The following is a 25,240-nucleotide window of genomic DNA, read 5'->3' on the forward strand; positions in this document are numbered from 1 at the left end:
GCCTTGTAGCCCTCTTCCAAAATCTTCCTAAAGTCTCCATGAAGATAAATTGTCACAAAATTATGTGGGACTTCTCATGGACCTGGATGAGAAATCAAAAGATAAATGAAATAATAGGGTAAAGAGTAAAAGACTGAGAGGAAAAACAAGGACTCTAGGAACCTAAAAATAAAATGCCATTCTGTTAAAGTGTTAGCAGGTCATTTTAGTTTCATTTTTAAAAAAATCTCTAGTCATTTCCACAAACTTTTTTTTTCATCCCAAAAGAGTATAATGCATCAAACATTTAACTCTGCTTTTTTTTTCTTTTTTTCAAAAGATGGAAGTCTGTAAGTTCCAGTAAGTGCCAATGGTCGAAATCAATGGAATGAAGATGGTACAGACCAGAGCTATTCTCAACGACATTGCCACCACATATGACCTCTGAGGGAAAGACATAAAGGAGAGAGCCCTGTTTGGTACATTTTCTGGGTTTTCAGCAACAGTTAAGAGGAACAATCTAGTTCCTTCCCTGAATGAACAAACTGCGCTCACAGGTTTTATGGCCAACAGCAGTAGAGGCCTTGGTGGTATAACTGAGGTCTAGCACAGGAGAGACCTACCAGGGAGAGGAAATAGTAAACTTGGCATGGGCTCAAGTGAGTGTGGTTATATAAGGGGGTGTGTCTAGAGGTATAGCAGAATGACAGAGGTTTCCAAAACTGATGAACTATGAAACCAAGAAGATGGTGCAACATGACTCATGTACTCAGGCCTTAGGAGCTGAAGATAGCCAACAACTAGAGACAAGGGACAAGTGTCTGAGTGTCTAGAGAATAAGGCTTGAGAAAGGAAGGATCCAAAGGAGGATCCTTTGGATTCTCAAATTTCAGAAATTACAAATTAAGAAATTACAAGTTTCAGAAATTACAGAAATTAGAATGACTAGGACCCTAACTTATCAGCCAGTTATATGAACTGGCCATTTGACAAAAGTTAACAGAGGCTGGTCCTCAAGGTGCCACGGTTACTTTGAACACTTTGATACAGGACTGAAGCAGCCAGATTTAGTCAATATGCTGTCTGGGCAATCTCCTGTCTGTTGTGATGGGACCACATGATTGAAACTTAAATCTTATAAAGGACTCTCAGCAAGTACACAAAAATTACACATAGTTGTCATATTTCAGCAATTCTACTGCTGCATATGCACCCAGGAGAATTTAAAAAAAATATTCACACAAGAACTTGTTCACAAACATTTATAGCAGCACTGTTCTTAGTAGTCACAAAGGTGAAATAAATAAAATGTCCATCAACGATGGATGGATGAGCAAAAGGTGGAATATCCATTCAATGGAATATTATTTAACCACGAAGAAAATAAATTACTGATGCCTGCTGCAACAAGGATGAGCTTTGAAAACATATCATATGAGGGGCGCCTGGGTGGCGCAGTCGGTTAAGCGTCCGACTTCAGCCAGGTCACGATCTCGCGTTCCGTGAGTTCGAGCCCCGCGTCAGGCTCTGGGCTGATGGCTCAGAGCCTGGAGCCTGTTTCCGATTCTGTGTCTCCCTCTCTCTCTGCCCCTCCCCCGTTCATGCTCTGTCTCTCTCTGTCCCAAAAATAAATAAACGTTGAAAAAAAAATTTTTTTAAGAAAACATACCATATGAAAGAAACCAGACACAAAAGGCCACATATTGTATGATTTCAATTGTATTAAATGTCCAGATGTTTAAATCAACAGAAACAGAAAGTAGTTGAGTGGTTGCCTGGGGCTGGAGGGATGAGATTATGGCGTGTGGCTGTCACGGGCACAGAATTGTTTTTGGGGTGATAAAAATGTTCTGGAATTAGAATGTGTTGATGGTTTCATAATGTACTAAAAACTACAGAAATGCATTGTAAAGGGTGACAATTATGTGAATATATGTCAGCAGAACCGGTATTTTTATAAGTAAGATAGAAAAGCCAGTTTGAAACAAAAGAAAAAGAGATCCCTTATAATATGCACTGGTTGAAACTGTATTAAGAATTTCACCATTTCAGGGGATATTTTAGGTGAAGACTTGAGAAATGCAAACAAGGCCAGAGTTGGGCAACTGCATATGGACGGAGTGTGGAACCATGTGCTGTGGGAAATAATTGGAAAACCTGCTGATGTTGGGCACATAAACGGGTCTGTGTGGTGTAACAGGATGAGAGGGGAAGGGAAAGATGGCTGTTCCAGGGACTCTCTCTGGAGATCACTTAGGGGGCAGGTCATAGCCACATAGAGTCACACTCCATTTGTGCACAGAATAAGTCATGGCAGAGGTGACAGACCCTAGGTATGGTCCTAGTGGGTATTTGTAGGATTTCACTGATTTGTGTGTGACTCTGTCCCTCTATTTGGTCATGAGTATAATGACAATTTTAGACATGTATATGTACCTTGATGGCTTGTTCCAGGCTGAAATGGTCAAATCAAGTAAAAATCAGAGCTGAATGACTGGCATATAAAAATGAATCAAGGGATGCCTGGGTGGCTCAGTCGGTTAAGCATCTGACTTCAGCTCAGGTCATGATCTCGCAGTCATGATCAAGCCCCACACTGGGCGCTCTGCTGTCATCACAGAGCCTGCTTCAGATCCTCTCTCCTACCTCTCTCTGCCCCTCTTCCACTTGTTCTCTCTCTCTCTTTCTCCCAAAAATAAATAAACATTAAAAAATTGAATCCAGTGGAGCTGATATACTTTGCTACCTCCTGATGCCTGTTCTTATATGTTTTTCAACTCTAAAAACAAGGCAGAAGGCATTTGACAATTCAGTCATTTTGTCTTTCAGAACACATATGTACACAGAAGGTATGGCAGATTTGAATGAAATGATCCTCGTTTTGCCTCTGTGTCCACCTGATCAGAAAGAAGCCAAGATTGCCCAGATCAAAGAGAAAGTAACAGATCGTTATCTCCCCATGTTTGAAAAAGTAAGTGGACAGTCATTGAGCACTTTGGGTGCTGGACATAGAGGACAAAGAAAGACAGTGGCTGGCAGCCCTTGAACCTTTACCTTCACTTCCAATGAGCCTTCCTGAATATTGATGCAGCACCCTTACTCTCAAGGCATTTCATAAAAACTGACTGTGAGGAAGAATTGCACCAGTGATACCCAAGTTTTAATTTTCCAGCAAGACTTCAACTTACCAGGAGCCAATCGAGAATTCTCTATTTGGCAGACTTTCATGGTCATAGTTAGAGCCTGGGCTGCTGAAGGCTCTAAGAGCCACACTGGACACTGGAGTAGGTCCTGCAGACAGAGCACCACATAGGGGCTTTGATCCAAGAGGAACACAGTGAGAGCAATGCATCAGGAGATACTGTGGCAACATGCGTAGGGAGATAGGGAGACATGAGGCCAGCTGCCCTTCGGGAGAAAGTGGCAGTGTCTTGGGGGTGGACAGATGAGGTGTGTCTAGTCAGAGATGGGGGCAGTGTGATGAAGAGGAAGATACAGATGGAGAGATGTTAGGGAGAAAAGAATTGACCTACTCGAAGGCATGGCTCTCACACTTCAGAGGACAGCCATGCAAACTAAGGAAATAAGGTTCCATCATAGACAGTGCTTATCTCAGTTAATGTTTCTCCTTGGACGTAAGAGGAGAATGTTTCAAGATCCAAACTACCTGAAATCATGCTAAATGGAAACTATGGGCTGGGGCACCCGGGTGACTCAGTTGGTTAAGCATCCCACTGTTGATTTCAGCCCAGGTCCTGATCTCACAGTTGGTGAGACTGAGCCCTGTGCTGACAGCCCAGGGCCTGCTTGGGATTCTCTCTCTCCCTCTCTTTCTGCCCCTGCCCCCACTCGTGCACGTTCTCTCTCTCTCTCTCTCTCAAAGTAAGTAAATAAACTTAAAAAAAAAAAAACTCTCTTTCCTGACCTTTGTGGTGCTGAGAGTTGGGGCGCATTCACATGACAAAGACCTGAACAGTCATCCCACTTGAGCAAGCCTATACTTTGAAATCAAAGCGCCCTATGGTAAGTTAAATGCAAAACATATGTTACCATATGGCATTTAAAGTGGTCTTATATTCTTTGCATAACAATTATCCATGTTTCTATATGTGTACATAGTGTGAAAGGATGTTTACGCAAATTGCCTTAAGCTGGTGATGCCGTGGGGTTTTCTCTTCACGTTATCATTTGCATATTATTGGGATGTTTTAATAAATTCTGTGAATTTCCCCAACATTTTATTAGGAAAAGTTGCATACATCAGAATAGTTGAAAGGGATACACAGGAGCACACGTTTCAGGGAAACGGTAGCTGGGGCTTCAGCTGAGGAGCAGGGACAGAACAGCAGAGACCTGCTGTCACACTGAGTCAGAGTGCAGTGAAGAGGGTCTGCAGCCAACACCCCTCAGTGAGGCAGCAGAGGTGGGGAGGTTGGGTTGGAGAGTGTGGGGAGGGGCAGAGGGACCCAGCCTGACCATGCCTGTGCTCATGATGTAATTCCTCAAACCTGCCAGGTGTTAAAGGGCCACGGACAAGACTACCTTGTTGGCAACAGGCTGAGCAGGGCTGACATTCACCTGGTTGAACTTCTGTACTATGTGGAAGAGCTTGACTCCAGCCTTATGGCCAACTTCCCTCTGCTGAAGGTAATCTCTCTCACAGCCTTCAGGAGGGAAGGCTCGCATCTCCCCCTCCAGAATCTAACATTTACATTCGGGTCCCATCGTTGCCCAGGACTTGGCTGTCCCCACATCTCCAGCATCAATTACCTCCTGGGTGCTGGTCGAGGCATGCAGAGAATCTTGTCATGCCCAGAACATCTGAGGTGGATGCTTCCCCAAGAAAAACACTTTGTCTTTACCATGAGAAGGACCCAGGGCTCGGCATCAGTCTCCCCATCCCCATTGCTCTGTGGCTTTTGTCCTTGGTTTCTCTGGGATTTCCCTTATCCACCTGTGTCCTTCTCTTTCCTTCCTGTGCCTGTCTGAGCAGGTTTCCTGCCTTCTGATTTCTTCCCTCCGCACCTGCTCCTAAGAGCAGACATCATGTTTCCCTGGGCAGAGTCTCCCTCTCTCCGTCCCTTGCTCAGTGGGATGCCTGGTTTTGACCAGTCTCATGGTTCAGCTTTCTATATTTTCTGTCTCTCATCCAGGGCAATTTTCCTACATTTTCATTGTCTGTTTGGAGACTTGATGTGTGTGGATTCTGACAGACACAATCCTCTTCCCTGTATTGCACAAAAGCCATGAAGCTACAGGATTTTCGTGTAGGGAAGAAGAAACTGAATAGAAACTGAATAGAGCCTGAAAGACATCTTTGGGGAAAATGGGATCGAGCTGTCTTTTCTTCCTCCCGTCTTCCTGTCTCACTGGCTGTGCATTTCCCAGCCTCACACTGGTGCTGATGGAGGGCACTCAGCTGGTCCTTGTCTAGGACGGTCTCTGGCTTGTGCCAGGAGTGGGGCTGGCCCTGGCTCCGTCTGAGGCTGTGCCCTTGTGTATTGCAGGCCCTGAAGACCAGAATCAGCAATCTCCCTCCCGTGAAGAAGTTTCTGCAGCCTGGCAGCCAGAGGAAGCCTCCTATCAGTGAGGAAGATTTAGAAAAAGCAAGGAAGATTTTCAGGATTAAATGAAGCAGGCATGGATGGCCAGCACTTGCATCTGGGGCTTCCAACAATGACGTGCGTTACCTGATGTAAGATGCTGATGATTGTGAGGCTAGTAAAGTTTTCAAAAGTATATAATTTCATCTACACGAAGATTTGCAAAGCAATTTATTTTGTTTTTACCAAATATCAAATCATGATCAGCCCCTAGGACATCTCTTGGACTTAAAAATAAATAAAGGGAGAAAAAAATTTAATGGATTCTTTGATGTATTAAAAAATTGTCATAACAGCTATCATATACCTTGTCAAAAAGATTGAAGTAGAAAGTTTCATGTGACCTGTATTTAGTAACACAAAAAATACTCTTTTTTTCCTTTGTATTTGCTGTATTTCTTTAAAAAAGTTTTTTTTAATGTTTATTTGTTTTTAAGAGAGAGACAGAATGCCAGCAGAGTAGGGGCATAGAGAGGGAGACACAAAATCCAAAGCAGGCTCCAGGGTCTGAGTTGTCAGCACAGACCCCAAAGTGGGACTGGAACCCATGGACTGCAGACCATGAGATCATGACCAGAACCGAAGTTAGATGCTTAACTGACTGAACCACCCACGCACCCCAAAACTGTTTACATTTTAGAGATAATGTATTAAATGTTTGATAGATGGAGTGATACACTGTCTAGGGTTTTCTTCACAAACTCCCATGATATTGGGGGGCAGTAGATGGAAGTATACAGTGGTTTTTTATGGTTGCTCTAACAAAGTACTACAGAGGGAAGGCTTAAAACAACAGAACTCACACTTTGGGAGGCCAGAAGTCTAGAGTCAAGATGGTGGCTGGGCTGCTCTTCCTCCAGCGGCTCTAGGGGAGAATCCTTCCCTGCCTCTTCCAGCTTCTGGTGGCTTTTCGCACTCCTTGCTTTTCTTGACTCATGGCCACATCGTCTGCATCTCTGCCTCCATCTTTGTACCACCTCACCTTCTGTGTATCTGTATTTTTCCTTATGTTACAAGGACATGTGTTATTGGATTTAGGTTCCACTTAGATCATCCATGATGATCTCATCTCAAGTTCCTTAACTTCATGACATCCTCAAAGACCTCTTCTCCAAATAAGATCACATTCACAGGTTCCAGAGATTTGGACATGGACCTATCTTTTTAGGAGGCCGGTATACCACCCATTACAGGGTGTTGATGAAAAAAGATTGTTGGCAGTTGCTGAAGCAGGGGGATGAGTACATCGGGATTTATTACTCTGTTCCCTCTAATTTGCATTTGCTAGAAATTTTCCATTTAATTATTTTAAATGAGTTTTTTTTTTTTCAACGTTTATTTATTTTTGGGACAGAGAGAGACAGAGCATGAACGGGGGAGGGGCAGAGAGAGAGGGAGACACAGAATCGGAAACAGGCTCCAGGCTCTGAGCTGTCAGCCCAGAGCCCGACGCGGGGCTCGAACTCACGGACAGCAAGATCGTGACCTGGCTGAAGTCGGACGCTTAACCGACTGCGCCACCCAGGCGCCCTCCATTTAATTATTTTAAAACAGCATAGTATTTATTGAGCTCTACGTGCCAATATGTGTCCGATGCTGTGCCAGGCAATGGGGGCTTGACTGAAAACAAGATGAAGACTCTTTTCCAAGAGTTTGTAGTCCATGGAGGAAACTGATAGTAAACATATAATGTCAAAATACTGTTAGAAAGAACATAATTGGATAAATACAGTAGCTTTAGGTAGAGTATTCCAAACTGAACAAATAGTAAGTGCAAAGGCCCAGAGGCTAGGAAGGCTGGTTGGAGTGTGACAGTGAGAAAAAAGCATGCGAACTGGATTTCTAGATTTAGCAGAAAAAATTCAGGATACCAGTTAAATGTGAGTTTCAAGTAAACAATAATTCTTTAGTGTTAAGTATGTTCCAAACAACATTAAGGGCATACTTATACTAAATGAGTATTTATTTTTTGAAAGCTTTTATTTTTGTAATTAAAAATTTTTTTAATTCTAGCATCATTAACATACAGTGTGATATTAGGTTCAGGTGTACAATACAGTGATTCAAAGATTTTATATATTACTCAGTGCTCATCACACTACTCATACTCTTAATCCCCCACTGACCTCCCCTCTGATCACCATCTGTTTGTTCTCTATAGTTAAGAGTCTGGGTTTTTTTTTGTTTTTTTGTTTCTCTTTTTACTTTTGTTTCTTATATTCCACAGATGAGTGAAATCGTATGGTATTTGTCTTTGACTGACTTATTTCACTCAGCTTTATACTCTCTAGGTCAATTTGTGTTGTTGCAAATGACAAAATTTCATTCTTTTTATGATTGAGTAATATTTTTTTGTGTATATACACAGAACATCTTTGCTTTAATTATTTATTTTATTTTAGGGAGGCAGAGAGAGAGAGACAGGGTGAGTGGGGAAGTGGGGCAGAGGGGGAGAGAGAGAGAGAGAGAGAGAGAGGGAGAGAGAGAGAGTCTTAAGCAGGCTCCACACTCAGTGTGAAGCCTGATGCAGGGCTTGATCGCACAACCCTGGGATCATGACCAGACTCCAAATCAAGAGTTGGACCCTCAATCAACTGAGCCACACAGGAACCCCACACCACATCTTCTTTATCCATTTATCTGTCCAGGTACACTTGCGTTGCTTCCATATCTTGGCTATTCTAAATAATGCTGCAATAAACATTGGAGTGTATATATATATATATATATATATATATATATTTTTTTTTTTTTTTTTTTTTTTGCATTGCTGTCATGTTCCTTGAGTAAATACCCAGCAGTGGAATTACTGGCTCATACCGTAATTATAATTTTAATTTTTGAGGAAACTCTATAGTGTTTTTCACAGGGGCAGCACTATTTTGCATTCCCACCAACCACAAGGCTTCCTTTTTCTCCACATTCTCACCAACACTCATTGTTTCTTGTGTTTTTGATTTTAGCGATTCTCACAGGAGTGAGATGATATCTCATAGTGGTTTTGATTTGTATTTCCCTGACGATGAGTGACGTTGAGCAGGTTTTCATGTGTCTCTTGGCCATCTGGATGTCTTCTTTGGAGAAATGTCTCTTGATATCTTCTGCCCATTTTTAAATTATATTATTTGTTTTCTGGGTGTTGAGTTGTATAAATAAGTTCTTTAGATATTTTGGATATTAGCCCCTCAGCAGGTATATCATTTGCAAATATCTTCTCCCATTCAGGAAGTTGCTTTTTTGTTTTGTTGATTGTTTCTGTTCTGTGCAAAGCTTTTTATTTTGATTCAGTCCCAACAGTTTATTTTTGCTTTTGTGCCCTTGCCTTATGAGACATATTTAGAAAAATGTTGTGGGGCACCTGGGTGGCTCAGTTGGTTAAGTGGCCGACTTCAGCTCAGGTCATGATCTCGGGGTCTGCGAGTTCGAACCCTGCATCAGGCTCTGTGCTGACAGCTCAGAGCCTGGAACCTGTTTCAAATTCTGTGTCTCCCTCTCTCTGACCCTCTCCCGTTCATGCTCTGTCTTTCTCTGTCTCAAAAAAAAAATAAACGTTAAAAAAAAAAAATTAAAAAAAAAAAAAAGAAAGAAAAAGGTTGCTAAGGCTGATGTCAGAGAAACTACTGCCTGTGTTCTCTTCTAGGATTTTCCCGGTTCACGTCTCACATTTAGATCTTTAATCGATTGAGAGTTAATTTTTCTGTAATGGTGTTAGAAAGTAGTCCAATTTCATTCTTTTGCATGTAGCTGTCCAGTTTTCCCAGCACCATTTGTTGAAGAGACTCTTTTCCTATTGTATATTCTTGCCTCCTTTTTTGAAGATTAACTGACCATATAATGATGAGTTTGTTTCTGGGGCTCTCTATTCTGCTCCATGGATCTATATGTCTATTTTTGTGCCAGTACCAAAAGATAATGTATTATGTATCTGAAATTCACATTCAATTGGGTGCCCTGTATTTTATTTAAAACCCAATATAAAAGGCATTCCCGAGATCTGCTAGCCTCGTGGTAGAGGTTTTTCATCTGTCTTGGTTCTAGCATGCAATTCATGAAAACCTCACTGTAAATTTCTTCCCAAAGCCATACCTCACTAACTAGCAGAGAGAGTCCAATCAGTCAGAAATTGTTTAATCTTTGAATTGCCAACCTTGAAAAGGAACATATTAAATAGTTGTTTCATAAGAAGGTGACTCGCCATTTCCTTCAAATCTGTCACAGAAGCCAAGGCCTTGAACGAACGTTGTGGGAGTGACTTTTCCCCCAGTGAACTCTACCCACCTCACAGAGGAGGAGTTACTAACTATCAAAGAGCTTATAAACGCAGGAAGGATTGGCACGCAGCTGCTGAGCCTAGTGGGAAACAGACCTCAGTAAGGTAAGTACTGCTTTTCTAAGTTTTCAGACATTGCCTTCCATCCTCTTCTCTAGGTCACCAGAAAACTGCGTTCAAATGTGTCCTTAGCACAAGGAAAAGCCTATTTTATACTCACATTACACTTCTTGGTGTGTCTGGGGAACAGTTCAAGAGCTTTTTTGTTTTGTTTTGTTTTGTTTTGTTTTGTTTTTTGAGTGTTCATTTATTTTTGAGAGAGAGAGAGAGAGAGAGAGAGAAAACACAAGCAGGGGACGGGCAGAGAGAGAGGGAGACACAGAATCTGAAGCGGGCTCCAGCTCTGAGCTGTCAGCACAGAGTCTGATGCAGGGCTTAAAACCATGAACTGTGAGATTATGACCTGAGCTGAAGTCAGATGCTTAACCGACTGAGCCACCCAGGTGCCCCAAGAGATGTTTATTCACTTGCTGTTGGATACATCTTTACAGAAATATAAAAATAAAGAGATTAGAAACCTAGGACGTAAGGATTTAGGTAGAAAAAACTGATTGATGTAAGCAGAAAAAAGAACGATACCATTTCAGCAATCTGAGAATATGACTAGTGCAGGAGAGAGTGCGAGTGTTTTGCCAGACTTACTTTCTCTCTGGAAGCATAGTGGCCCCCTTATGTGTCGTTTGCCTTCTGCGGTTTCAGTTACCTGTGGTAACTGCAGTCTGAAAACATTAAATGGAAAATTCCAGAAAGAAAAATATTCCTATGTTATAAATTGCCCATCATTTTATTATAGCATATCATTAGAATTGTTCTATTTTATTATTAGTCATTGTTGTTCATCTGCTGTGCCTCATTTATGAATGAAATTTCATCGTATGTATGTATATATAGGAAAAGAACATAGTATATGTAGAGTTTGGTACTCTCCTCGGTTTCAGGCATCCACTGGGGGTCTTGGAATGTATCCCGCGCAGACACAGAGAACCATTATAGTCAACATGCAATAGTTGTGAATTATGATACAGTGATGTGATGTAGGCTGTAAAAATTAAAAATTAAGACTTAATATAAGAGAAAAAATTAATCTGAATGTCAGCAGAACTAGATTCTAAGTCAGTCTCTGCTCTGATTAGCTGACTGGCAAGCCCCATTCTCTTTCTGGGCAACTCATGGCAAACCTAGAGAAGGGCTGGAACAGGGTTTCACAAGCTTGGCCTTCTTGACACTTTAGGCTGGCTTATTCTCTATTGTGGGGGAGCTGTCCTGTTAATTGTTCTTTTGTTGCCATTGTTGTTTAGTTAAAAATATGTGTTATAGAAATGTACATTTAATTTTAAAGAATGTACTTGACAATAGTGTTAACATACATATTTTCTCAAATTTGTGAACTTCGACCTTTAAAATATCTACAATGAGAGCTTATTTACAAGTTTTGCAAGAAATGGTTACTTCAGCAGTACTGTTGACACAGTTAAGATTCTCATGGTTTCTTTCTGTTTCACTCAGTACTTCTAGAAAGAGCACAGTGTGGGGGGCAGGCTCCACCCTAGGGCCAGTGACAGGCAGCCTGTGGAGCAGAATAAGTACCAATGGATAATGGAGAATTACTGTGTTTTCCCAAAATGGCAGTGCATCTATCCTGGAAAGACTACATAGGTACAGTAGCTAATTGCAGTCAACCATAAGACATTTTCAACTAAGTATCCAATAAATGTGTCTGTTAGGATAACACGGTTGATGAAAAATAAGCAGATAAAATGCAGAATGACTAGTAGGAGACAAAAAGCATTCGGAGGCACATCAAGCATGGTCTCATGCCATATCAGAGGCATCTCTGATCCCTACCCAGCTGACAATGCAACACTCTCCTTTCTGGTTTTGACACCTAACAATGTCTCTAGACGTTATCAGATGTCTTCCAAGGTGTGGGGAAGCAAAATCACCCCTACTTAAGAATCACTAGATTATGTGACTTCTCCAACTCCCAAACTCAAGAAATCTTGATGGGAAAAGTAGGTAATCAGCAGAACACTTAATTCACCTTTAAAAGGCACAGAAATTCACCTAGCTAGAATGCACAAGTCATTGCAATCAGAATATAAGAGTCAACGATGTGCTGTCCTAAGTGTTAACATTGGTGGGGAAAGACAGGTTTGGACAGGTGAGACTAGAGTTTCAGTGACATCACTGCCACAATCAAGAAGTTGTCCAGGCATAACAGAATCCACGGGAAAAGATATAGCATGTATGGCAGAAGATATTGAAATGACAGTGAAGAAAAGCACTTTGCAAGATGCTCGAGAGAGCAGGGTTGACAAGGATAAGGCACAATCCTAATTTGAAGAGCAGGAAAACAGACAAATGGTGGTCAAAGAGGCAATGAGCATGAACATGTCATGCTGTCCTGGAAGGCAGGAGCCTTGGCTTTCAGCCTGGCAACCTTCACCTTGCTCTGAATTACTTGGGTAAGAGAATCATGATTTGGGGGTTGGACCCAATTAAACTGGAGTCACCACTGGGCCTTTTGTGTGCTGCCAGTTATCTCTAAACCCTTTAGGGCAGACACCAAATCAGGCTCCTGTCTTGTTCCTGTGAACCATCATTTCTTAGTACATGAAACTGATCAATGATGTTAGTCGAGAAAGTTTGAAGGAAATTTTTTGAAAGCAGGATATACGTTACATGTCACCAGAAACAAAGTGTTGAAGAAGGAGCAGTGAAAGGTCTGTTACCAGGTAAGAAACAGGATGTTGGGAGAGAAGGGATCATTTTCAACCCGAGTTGACAGTGAGGCCTTGTGCTAGTGCTGTGACCAGCTGCAGGGAGAAGCAGTGGCTGGAATCCATGCAAAGGGCTGGGGCAGGAAAGACTCCATAGTGCCTGGATCAGGGAGCCAGTGGCATGGGGGATGGGCCAGACACGGAAGACATAAGGGATGCACATGGCCGGGGCAGAACCAGAAATCTGCTGTTGTCTTGATCAGGCAAAGTTGCCCCAGCCTTTATCAGGCCTCTGGAGACCTCCCCTTCAGAAGGTGAACAAAGTTGCTTATCAGGGGGAGTCCTATGATAAAATATTACGTAAGGTAAATATCATTTCCTTTAGTAACCTGATCCTCAGTCCATGGGTAAGCAGTGTGAGGGTTTGAATCACAGCTCTGTGACCTGTAGTTCAAAACACACATAGCATGAGCGCTAGTCTTTTTATTCTGCTGAGTCATAGTACCTCTATTCCCTGTGGTAAAAAAGTACAATAAACAAAATCTCTAATTACAGATGACTTGAGTAACTATGTTTCCAAATGGTTCTTTACTTTCTAAAGATTTGACTGTTGAGTCCCAAATGAAAAATGTGGACATTAAAAACATTTTGATATCTAAAATTCTAAAATTCAAGTCACACAGTTTTTCAAAGATGTATCCACTGGGTAAGGGAGGTATATTTTTGTCCCAAACTCCACAACAAAATTTTGCAAGACAATCTTAACGTTTTGCAAACAGAGCTTGGGATTTGCATAGAAAAGGCAACTGTTCCTCCTTAAGACCTGCCTTGGGGACTCCACCTTTTAATGAGTCCTGTGTGTTTCCATTCACACCTATGATAGCACATCCATTGTTTGAGCCACTGAGTTTTATTATCTGGTTCCCTGCTTGGTTCACTTTCCCTGCAGCCTGGGATGGACCAAGGGCTTTCAAACTTCATTGACCAGACACAAAGTATCACAAAGTACCATTATACTGATCAAATGAGTGTGTACTCATACACAGGCCCTTATACACAACAAACACATAATTGAAGCTAAGGCCTCATGAAACAAAGTTTGTGTTTCTACATGAATGCACTCTGATATTTTCTATTTTCTCCTACTTCATTTTAAAAATTAGTAGATTTCACAATCCACTGAAGGATTGTCACGCATTTTTTAAAAACACCAGTGTAGAAAATAAAGCCTTTGTCTTTGAGTTAGAGGTAGGTTTGAGTCCCAACTTCACCACGTACTTTGGGCAAGTTACTCAAGAAACCTCAGTATCCTCAACTTTAAAATGACACTAATAACAGAATGTATCTCAGGTGATTTTTGTAGGATTAATTGAAGATAAATAGGCGAGAATACCCATTGTATGATAGACATTGAAGAAATGTTAGTTCTGTTCCATTGACTGTAATGTTAATATGGTAATATCCCGTTTTTCAGATTATAAAGTGCACCAAGTAAAGTCAGAATGTAGAATCAAAAAAAAAAAAAAAAAGGAAGGGAATTGAAGGAAATTAGCAATTAGCATCCTGTGTCTATGGAAAGAACCAGGGTCAGGGCGCCTGGGTGGCTCAGTTGGTTAAGCCTCCAACTTCGGCTCAGGTCATGATCTCGCAGTTCGTTGAGTCCAAGCCCCGTGTCACGCTCTGTGCTGACAGCTCAGAGTTTGGAGCCTGCTTCGCATTCTGTGTCTCCTTCTCTCTCTGCCCCTCCCCTGCTATGCTCTGTCTCTCTCTGTCTCAAAAATAAATAAAACATTAAAAAAAAAAAAAAAAAAAGAACCCGGGTCTTTTGAGCTGAAGTTAAGCGAGTGTTAGTCCTAACTTTGTTTTAAACAAAAGCAGCATAACAGTCAGGAGTGGAAGCCTGACTCTGCTCCTCATCCTGGTCTTGTCAGAGATGTCCTCTGCTTTCAGTGTCCCTCATAGGCTCCCAGCGCCAGCACTGGAGTGGATTCCAAGCCTGCTCTCTTTTTAGTCCTAGGTGTGGATTTCCATGTCCATCACTAACTAGAGAAGACTATGGACAAGCCTTTTCACCTCTGAGTCTTGGTTTCATTAACTGAAAAATGGGTCCGATAACAAATAGTTCATGGGGCCATTATGATGATTGAAGATATAATGTATCCAAAAGGACTGGCATTGGGTCAGGATCATTAGCAGAGTTTCAACAAATCGCAATTCTCTAATCCTTCTCCCTCCTCCTTACACCCACACCTGCATCCTTACCACACACTCTCACCTATTAGCCTGCCAAGAGAATCAGACTTTACCTAGTGGAGGTAACAAGCAGGGTTTGGAAGAGTTTCCCAGGACTGGCTAATGATGTATGAGAATTGGGCCTTGAAAGACATTCTAGGGTCTCTTCTAATTCTTCCATGAGGAAGGCAGGTACTCCTTAAGCACTGTTGGTGCTATTTGACCAACATCAAAAAGTATGTTTTTGCTTCTGTGATAGATATCGTTCATCTGTTCATTCATTCATTCATTCATTCGTTTGTTGTTTCATTCATGTTTAGACAAATTCAGAGTCTATCATGGCAGGGAAGCCCAAGCTTCACTACTTTAATGGACGTGGCAGAATGGAGTCCATCCGGTGGCTCCTGGCTTCAGCCGGAGTAGAGGTTAGATCTGAGTTTTGTCATCCTAAGTTAGACCAAAAATTGACTCTATCAGAATACGTTTCTCACATAAGTTAGGAGATTCTTCTACTTTTATAAATGACCTGTCAAGAGTTTTATGTTAAAAGAAAAATTGTCAGCTATTAAGAGATGAACAGATTTCACCTAATATATTATTAAATTTCTTCTCATCAAAGAACTTAAACTCAGAAGCTAAGCATAATATGTAAGCCTTATCTGGATTTTGATTTAAGCAATCTACAAAATATCATTTTTGACATTTGTGCAATAATTAGAAACATGAATCTTTTTCAAATATCAGATGATTTTAAAGAAGCATCCTTGACATTTTAGGTATGCTAATTCACTGTTTCTGCTTTCCAGTTTGAAGAGAAATTTATAGAAACTCCAGAAGACTTGGATAAGTTAAAGAATGGTAAGACCAGGTATCTAATTCCTCGGATGAGGGGGTCAGGTAGAAGTCATAAGTTAGGGTTTGAACACCTACTTGTGAGTGTGGTGGGAGCTGGGGGTGGTGGAATGGAAGAGGAGTGGCTCCAAGGTAAGGGGAGGGGCTCCTTGGGCAGATCTTCCACCTCACTCAAGGCTGGGTGGGCTTGAACTCTGAGTGTTTGCTAAAGGAACTATCCCCCCCCCCCCCCCCGCCATGTCCTGTGAATGCCCTCCCCTTGCACTCTCCAGCTTTTCTGCCCCCAAGTGAGCTGGGTCAGTTCAGGATCCCACATAGCCTGCCCAGGCAAGGACTCTCAAACTCACGCAGTAGAATGAAGAGTAGAAATAGGCCAGCAGTTGTGTGAGTTCTTTTCTCTGACGGATTATTGCAAGCTTATATCCTAGCAATATCATAGACTCAGATAATAAGATGGTTTAGTTGGATTAATTGAAAGGCCAGGTGACAGTATGAAGATGGAGATGAAGAACAAAGTTCAAGCACTACTCGCATCAGCAGAGTCAGGAAACCAGGGCTTGCCTGATACACACTGTCCAGTGGTAGAACTGGGGGAGCAAGCAAAAACCCTGCATAGAAATCTCCCTTCAAATTCGTCTTAATGGCATGAACCCAGAGACTTACTTTGGAATGTTTCATTTGAACTGAATGCGATGTTGGCCCTGGTGTAGCCTCTCTCAACATTTCCTAAAACACCCATGAAAGTAAATCAACCACAAAAAATACAGGAACCTACCATGTATCTGGATGGTAAATAAAAAGATAAATGAGGGTCGCCTTGGTGGCTCAGTCGGTGAGCGTCTGACTTTGGCTCAGGTCATGATCTCACCGTCCGTGGGTCTGAGCCCCACATCAGGCTCTGTGTTAACAGCTGAGAGTCTGGAGCCTGCTTCAGATCCTGTGTCTCCCTCTCTCTCTGCCCCTCCCCCATTCTCGCTCATCTCTCTCTCTCAAAAAAAAAAAAAAAATTAAAAATTTTTCCAAAAAAGATAAATGAAATAATACGTGAAAAGTAAAATGCAGACTGAGATCAAAGAGGATTAAAGGATGCAAAAACCAAAATACAGATATGGTGAAATGTTACCAGGCAATAATTTTTGTTTCCTTTTATATCTTCGGTCATGGCAACAAACGTTTTTCATGTTAAAAGAGTATGATCCATAAAATATGTCACTCTGCTTCTTCTTTTCTTTTTTCAAAAGATGGAAGTTTGATATTCCAGCAAGTGCCAATGGTTGAAATTGATGGAATGAAGATGGTCCAGACCAGAGCCATTCTCAACTACATTGCCACCAAATACAACCTCTATGGGAAAGACATAAAGGAGAGAGCTCTGTACAGTACTTTTTTTTTATTCTTTCATCAGCAATTAATGTAAAAATTTGGGTTCTTGGGCAGGCAGGACTCTGTTGGGGGGATCATGGCCAGCAGCAGCACAGGACTTGGCGGTATAGATTGAGGTCCAAAACCACAGAGAGCTGTGAGGATGAGGGATTCCCCTAGGAGTGGATTCACCAAGTGGGATTACAGAAAAGGAAGTGGTCCACATATAGAGCACATATGGTGACAGTCTTTTGCTAACACTGATGAACTAGGAAGCCAGAAAGATGGTGGAGTCACTATTCTCAGTACTCAGGCCTTTCGGAGCTGGATATCAGCCAACAGCTAGAGACAAAGGATGAGTCTGAGTGTCCGGCAGATAAGACTAAGGAACAGAAGGATCCAAAGGCGCTGATTCTGAAGGTTCAGAAATTATCAAAATGATGATCAAGAACTTCACTTACCAGCCTGTTATATGGACTGGCCGCTTGACAAGGGTTAGCAGAGCATGGTCCTCAAGATGCCAGGGTTATCACGAGCATTTTGATACAGGACCGAAGTAGCCAGATTTAGTCAATACAACCATATCTGTGGGTTCTCTCTGTGGTTATGGGACCACATGATTGAAATTTAAATCTCAGAAACAACTGTTATGAGTTGCTCAAAAGTGAACCATAGAGTTGCCATATTCCAGCAACTCCATTACTAGGTATGCAAATAAGACTACTGAAAACACATCCACGCTGGAACTTGTACGCAGATGTTTATAGCAGTGGTGTTCTTAAAATTCTTAATGTGGAAATGACACAAATGTGCATCAAATGATGAGTGGTTAGTCTACTTATCAATGCAATATTGTTTGGCCATGAAAAGGAATGAAGTACTGATGCATGCTACAACATGGATAAACCTTGCAAACATCATGTTATATGAAAGAAACCAGACACAAGGGCACATATTGTGTGAATCCATTTGTATGAAATATCCAGAACATTCAAATATATAGAAACAGAAAGCAGTTTAGTGGTTGCCAGGGGCTGGAGGAGGGAAGAAATTAGAATGGGTGTAAAAGCATACAGCATTTCTTTTGGGACTAGGAAAATATTCTGTAATTAGTGTGTGGTGATGGTACAGAATTCTGTGTCTTTACTATAAAAATCACAAACTTAAACACTCTTGAAGTGTACACATTATGGTATTGAATTATGTGCTAATAAAGATTTATTAAAAAAAAAAACTCTTACAGAAAGCCCAACTTGGAACATTCAAAACTACTCTCCTGGAATATGTGCTACTTGGAATGTACAAAGTATTTCACCATTTCAGGAGATATTTTAGGTGAAGACTTGAGAAATGCGAACAAGGCCAGAGTTGGGCAACTGTATGTGGACGGAGTGTGGAACCATGTGCTGTGGGAAATAATTGGAAAACCTGCTGACATTGGTTTAAACAGGCCTGGGTGGTGTAACAGGATGAGAGAGGAAGGGGACATGACTGAGATGGTTGTGCCAGGGACTCTCTCTGGAGATCACTTAGGGGGCAGGTCTTAGCCACATGGAGTCACACTCCATTTGTGCCCAGAACAAGCCACCATGGAGGTGACAGACCCTAGGTATGGTCCCAGTAGGTATTTGCAGGATTCCACCAATTTCCCTGTGACTCTGGACAGGTCACCAATGCTCTCTGTCCCTCTATTTCATCATGTGTATAATGAAAGTTTTAGACACATATCTACCTTGGTGGCTTGTTCTAGGATGAAATGTTCAAATCAAGTAAAAATCAGAGCTGAATGACTGGTATATAAAAATGCATCAAATGGAGCTGAATTACTTTGCCACCTCCTGATGCCCCATTCTCATACATTTTTCAACTCTAAAATCAAGGCAGAAGACATTTGACAATTCGGTCATTTTGTCTTTCAGGATAGATATGTACACAGAAGGTATGGCAGATTTGAATGAAATGATCCTCGTTTTGCCTCTGTGTCCACCTGATCAGAAAGAGGCCAAGATTGCCCAGATCAAAGAGAAAGTAACAGATCGTTATCTCCCCGTGTTTGAAAAAGTAAGTGGACAGTCATTGAGCACTTTGGATGCTGGACATAGAGGACAAAGAAAGACAGCGTCTGGCATCCCTTGAACCTTTACTTTCACTTCCAGTGAGCCTTCCTGAATACTAACGCAGGAAGAATTGCACCAGTGATACCCAAGTTTTAATTTTCCAGCAAGACTTCAACTTACCAGGAGCCAATCGAGAATTCTCTATTTGGCAGACTTTCATGGTCATAGTTAGAGCCTGGGCTGCTGAAGGCTCTAAGAGCCACACTGGACACTGGAGTAGGTCCTGCAGACAGAGCACCACATAGGGGCTTTGATCCAAGAGGAACACAGGGAGAGCAATGCATCAGGAGATACTGTGGCAACATGCGTAGGGAGATAGGGAGACATGAGGCCAGCTGCCCTTCGGGAGAAAGTGGCAGTGTCTTGGGGGTGGACAGATGAGGTGTGTCTAGTCAGAGATGGGGGCAGTGTGATGAAGAGGAAGATACAGATGGAGAGATGTTAGGGAGAAAAGAATTGACCTACTCGAATGCATGGCTCTCACACTTCAGAGGACAGCCATGCAAACTAAGGAAATAAGGTTCCATCATAGACAGTGCTTATCTCAGTTAATGTTTCTCCTTGGACGTAAGAGGAGAATGTTTCAAGATCCAAACTACCTGAAATCATGCTAAATGGAAACTATGGGCTGGGGCACCCGGGTGACTCAGTTGGTTAAGCATCCCACTGTTGATTTCAGCCCAGGTCCTGATCTCACAGTTGGTGAGACTGAGCCCTGTGCTGACAGCCCAGGGCCTGCTTGGGATTCTCTCTCTCCCTCTCTTTCTGCCCCTGCCCCCACTCGTGCACGTTCTCTCTCTCTCTCTCTCAAAGTAAGTAAATAAACTTAAAAAAAAAAAAAAACTCTCTTTCCTGACCTTTGTGGTGCTGAGAGTTGGGGCGCATTCACATGACAAAGACCTGAACAGTCATTCCACTTGAGCAAGCCTATACTTTGAAATCAAAGCGCCCTATGGTAAGTTAAATGCAAAACATATGTTACCATATGGCATTTAAAGTGGTCTTATATTCTTTGCATAACAATTATCCATGTTTCTATATGTGTACATAGTGTGAAAGGATGTTTACGCAAATTGCCTTAAGCTGGTGATGCCGTGGGGTTTTCTCTTCACGTTATCATTTGCATATTATTGGGATGTTTTAATAAATTCTGTGAATTTCCCCAACATTTTATTAGGAAAAGTTGCATACATCAGAATAGTTGAAAGGGATACACAGGAGCACACGTTTCAGGGAAACGGTAGCTGGGGCTTCAGCTGAGGAGCAGGGACAGAACAGCAGAGACCTGCTGTCACACTGAGTCAGAGTGCAGTGAAGAGGGTCTGCAGCCAACACCCCTCAGTGAGGCAGCAGAGGTGGGGAGGTTGGGTTGGAGAGTGTGGGGAGGGGCAGAGGGACCCAGCCTGACCATGCCTGTGCTCATGATGTAATTCCTCAAACCTGCCAGGTGTTAAAGAGCCACGGACAAGACTACCTTGTTGGCAACAGGCTGAGCAGGGCTGACATTCACCTGGTTGAACTTCTGTACTATGTGGAAGAGCTTGACCCCAGCCTTATGGCCAACTTCCCTCTGCTGAAGGTAATCTCTCTCACAGCCTTCAGGAGGGAAGGCTCGCATCTCCCCCTCCAGAATCTAACATTTACATTCGGGTCCCATCGTTGCCCAGGACTTGGCTGTCCTCACGTCTCCAGCAGTAATTACCTCCTGGGTGCTCGTCGAGGCATGCAGAGAATCTTGTCATGCCCAGAACATCTGAGGTGGATGCTTCCCCAAGAAGAACACTTTGTCTTTACCATGAGAAGGACCCAGGGCTCGGCATCAGTCTCCCCATCCCCATTGCTCTGTGGCTTTTGTCCTTGGTTTCTCTGGGATTTCCCTTATCCACCTGTGTCCTTCTCTTTCCTTCTTGTGCCTGTCTGAGCAGGTTTCCTGCCTTCTGATTTCTTCCCTCCGCACCTGCTCCTAAGAGCAGACATCATGTTTCCCTGGGCAGAGTCTCCCTCTCTCGGTCCCTCGCTCAGTGGGATGCCTGGTTTTGACCAGTCTCATGGTTCAGCTTTCTATATTTTCTGTCTCTCGTCCAGGGCAATTTTCCTACATTTTCATTGTCTGTTTGGAGACTTGATGTGTGTGGATTCTGACAGACACAATCCTCTTCCCTGTATTGCACAAAAGCCATGAAGCTACAGGATTTTCGTGTAGGGAAGAAGAAACTGAATAGAAACTGAATAGAGCCTGAAAGACATCTTTGGGGAAAATGGGATCGAGCTGTCTTTTCTTCCTCCCGTCTTCCTGTCTCACTGGCTGTGCATTTCCCAGCCTCACACTGGTGCTGATGGAGGGCACTCAGCTGGTCCTTGTCTAGGACGGTCTCTGGCTTGTGCCAGGGATGGGGCTGGCCCTGGCTCCGTCTGAGGCTGTGCCCTTGTGTATTGCAGGCCCTGAAGACCAGAATCAGCAATCTCCCTCCCGTGAAGAAGTTTCTGCAGCCTGGCAGCCAGAGGAAGCCTCCTATCAGTGAGGAAGATTTAGAAAAAGCAAGGAAGATTTTCAGGATTAAATGAAGCAGGCATGGATGGCCAGCACTTGCATCTGGGGCTTCCAACAATGACGTGCGTTACCTGATGTAAGATGCTGATGATTGTGAGGCTAGTAAAGTTTTCAAAAGTATATAATTTCATCTACACGAAGATTTGCAAAGCAATTTATTTTGTTTTTACCAAATATCAAATCATGATCAGCCCCTAGGACATCTCTTGGACTTAAAAATAAATAAAGGGAGAAAAAAATTTAATGGATTCTTTGATGTATTAAAAAATTGTCATAACAGCTATCATATACCTTGTCAAAAAGATTGAAGTAGAAAGTTTCATGTGACCTATATTTAGTAACACAAAAAATACTCTTTTTTTTCTTTGTATTTGCTGTATTTCTTTAAAAAAGTTTTTTTTTAATGTTTATTTGTTTTTAAGAGAGAGACAGAATGCCAGCAGAGTAGGGGCATAGAGAGGGAGACACAGAATCCAAAAAAGCAGGTTCCAGGCTCTGAGCTATCAGCACAGAGCCTGATGTGGGCCTGATATGGGGCTCAATGTCATGAAGTGTGAGATCATGACCTGTGGGGAAGTTGGATACTCAACCGACTGAACCACCCAGGTACCCCTGTATTTGCTGTTTTTGTGATGCAGCCTAAGAGATTCCTCCTCCCTTCACCCTCCTTCCTTCCTGCCTGCCTTTTTCCTTCTTTCCCTCCTTCTCTCTCTCTCTTTCTTTCTTTCTTTCTTTCTTTCTTTCTTTCTTTCTTTCTTTCCTGTACTGAACCATTTTCCCTCAGTTGATGAATCTTTTTTCCTGTTTAGTTATGGAGCATGTATTTATTTTATCTTTAATATAGAACATTCTGTGTTCCAGGAGCTGGGTTATTAATGATAAAAAAGCCAGATATAGTCTTTGGCCTATGGGAGGTTACTATAGTGATAGAAACAAAAAAAAATAGGTAATTCTAACCCAAAATCATACATACCTTGTATATCATGTTCCTAGGGCTGTTGTAACAAATGACTACAAATTTAGTGGTTAAGAACCATAAAGTGTATTCCCTCACACTTTTGAAGTTCTTTGTGTGACATGAAGGTATGAGCTGTCCATGCTGTCTCTGAAGGCTTAGGGAAGGATCCTTCCATGCCTCTTTAGCTTCTGGTGGCTGCTGGCAGTCTTTGACATTTCTTGGCTTGTAGATGCATAACTCCAATTTCTGCCTCTATTGTCACATGGCATACACATTTGTGTGTGTGTCTATCCAGATTTTCCTCTTCTTATAAGAACACCAGTAATCAAATTTGGGCCCATCCTAATCCAGTATAACCTCATCTTAAATTGACTGCAACTCCAAAGACCCTATTTCCAGAGAAAGTCACATTCACAGGTACCCAGGGTTAAGACTTCAACCTATCCTTTCCGGGGGACATAATTTAATCTACAACCTCATGCTGGGGCACAAGATAATGCTGAGCATGAACCTAATCAGGACACCTTTGCCTTAATCTATGAGTCCTTCATGGTCTGTTATGAAGGGCAGTCATAGCTGATGTGAGATCTGAGGAGCCAAGTTGCAGCAGGTAAGGTCGGGGGAGCTTAGGTTGGGCAGTAAGGATGGAATCCAGGCAGGAGGTCAGCAGGATCACTGACCATGCAAGAGAGAGACTATTTGTATTGGAGGAAACAGAAGTCATTAGGTCTGGGTGTAGCATGACAGCACAGGTGGGGAAGGGCAATGATGAGGTGAGATCAGGGAACAAGGCCTAGAGTCTAAGGACTTTGAAGGCCATGGCAAGAAGTTTGGATTTTGTTCCAAGGAAAATAGGGAGCCACTGAAGTGCAGCCATACACCCTGCTCTATGAGCCTGATGTACATATAATAAAATCACATCTTTTCAATATTCATTTTTAGTCACTCAAGCACACATCCTAGACCAGTAGGAACGTTCATTCCCAAAAGCAGTCTCTTTTGCAATGGTACATCCAGCAACCTAGGGGCTCACTCCACTCAAGGAGTCCAGTAGACCCAAGACTGACCAAAACTCCCAGAATCCCTCTGGGGAAGACCCTCTCTGGTCTGAGAAGGTTTGGTCAAAACTGGCCACCGTTCATCCACCTGGGCAGCAGTATCCTCTTTCTCTATAGCTTCAGAGGGAAGGAAGTGGAGGTGTCCCTCCTTGCTGTCACTCAAGCCTGGGATCTCAAACTGTACATGGAGATATATAGTCCTTTACCCCCCGGCCTGTCGCTGTGCAGGAGAGGCTGGACTAGAGTGATGTCCAGCCTCAGTTCTCTACTGAGCCTGAAATTTGAGCTCCCCCAAGAAATGCAGGATCTATGGGGCTGAGCCCAGGGCCCTAGCCCCAACTGGCCATTTTCATAGTGTGAACTTCCCCACAGCTGCATAGGATGGGACAGACATGTACACAGGACGCATGGCCTGTGTCCTTTATGCCTACCCAGGGTTAGGTCAGTTCAGCCCAAGCAAGATGTGCCAAGCTGTCTTCCTAGGAGGCTCCCAGTTCCCTTCGCATGGACCTGATCTCTGTCCAGCCCTGGACTCCTCAAGTTGTTTATGAGGAGTTTGTTATCTATTCTTCCTACAATATATTCTTATATTTTGCTCCAGGACAGAGCTTCTCAACCTCATCACATCTAGCCTTCCCCAGTTTCTAACATATTTTATAATCCTTTCTTATTATCCTGAGGTGAACTCCATAACATTTACCTCATTATGGCTGGTGCTCTGAGTATAGGAAGAGTAAGATACCATCTCACCTCAAAAAGGGTGACTGAAGAGAGGTTAGTGAAATGCCTACTTACAAAGCTGGGGTAGCATTAAGATACCTCAAGGGGTGGTGATACACTTGGGGCTAGCCACAAAGGGAGGCCTCTACCTCTCCTACTCTTGATGGGACAAGGGCAGAAAGCAGTACAGGAACCGAGTTGCAGGTACAGGAAAGGGCCACCCTGACAGAGTAGATGGCCTTTACAGAGGAAGGCACTTACTGGCAACCCAAACTACCAAGGACACAGTGACAATTAATAAACATCACAAATGACTGGAAATTATCATCATGATTTCTGACTGGTTTGCACTATAGCTTTATCCAATATTTTGCCATACATAGTTTGGTTAGAAAACAAAAGGAAATATTGTTTTTTTTTAATGTTTATCTATTTGAGAGAAAGAGAGCATGAGTGGGGGAGCGACTGAGAGAGAGAGGGAGAGAGAGAATCCCAACCAGACTCCATGCTGTCGGTGTAAAGCCTGACATGGGGCTTGATCTCATGAACTCTGAGATCATGATCTGAACCAAAATCAAGAGTCAGATGCTTAACTGAGCCACCCTAAAAAGAAATATTGTTAATTTTCAGTATATATCCTGCCTTACATATTAATTCATATTTACTATACAGATGTCAAGTGTTTTGAATATCACTCCTGGGTAATCTGTGACATAAAAGGATAAAGATGTTTGTTACAAAATAATTTACATTTGGTA

At 42.5% G+C, this 25,240-nt stretch overlaps 1 protein-coding gene and 1 pseudogene across 1 annotated transcript; both read left to right on the top strand.

Moving 5' to 3' along the window:
• Positions 1-319: 319 nt before the first annotated feature.
• LOC124529159 (glutathione S-transferase A2-like) lies at positions 320-5,787 on the top strand (annotated as a pseudogene).
• Positions 5,788-15,193: 9,406 nt separating this feature from the next.
• LOC124528729 (glutathione S-transferase A2) lies at positions 15,194-21,935 on the top strand. The gene is made up of 6 exons (XM_047102507.1): positions 15,194-15,289; positions 15,671-15,722; positions 16,958-17,090; positions 18,998-19,139; positions 20,643-20,774; positions 21,635-21,935. The coding sequence occupies exons 1-6, from the start codon at positions 15,203-15,205 to the stop codon at positions 21,758-21,760; spliced, it is 672 nt and encodes a 223-aa protein (XP_046958463.1). The 5' UTR covers positions 15,194-15,202; the 3' UTR covers positions 21,761-21,935.
• Positions 21,936-25,240: the final 3,305 nt, after the last annotated feature.

This window comes from Lynx rufus, unplaced genomic scaffold (assembly GCF_022079265.1).
Source record: "Lynx rufus isolate CCGP_SWC_20201006 ecotype Redwood Valley unplaced genomic scaffold, mLynRuf1.p SCAF_6, whole genome shotgun sequence".
Lineage (NCBI taxonomy): Eukaryota > Metazoa > Chordata > Mammalia > Carnivora > Felidae > Lynx > Lynx rufus.

Bases quoted from the DNA above. Each gene is read 5' to 3' on its own strand.
- LOC124528729 (XM_047102507.1), top strand. From the start codon at position 15,203: ATGGCAGGGAAGCCCAAGCTTCACTACTTTAATGGACGTGGCAGAATG. The intron at 15,290-15,670 runs GTTAGATCTGAG...TCTGCTTTCCAG, and splicing joins TGGCTTCAGCCGGAGTAGAG to TTTGAAGAGAAATTTATAGA. The intron at 19,140-20,642 runs GTAAGTGGACAG...CAAACCTGCCAG, and splicing joins ATCTCCCCGTGTTTGAAAAA to GTGTTAAAGAGCCACGGACA.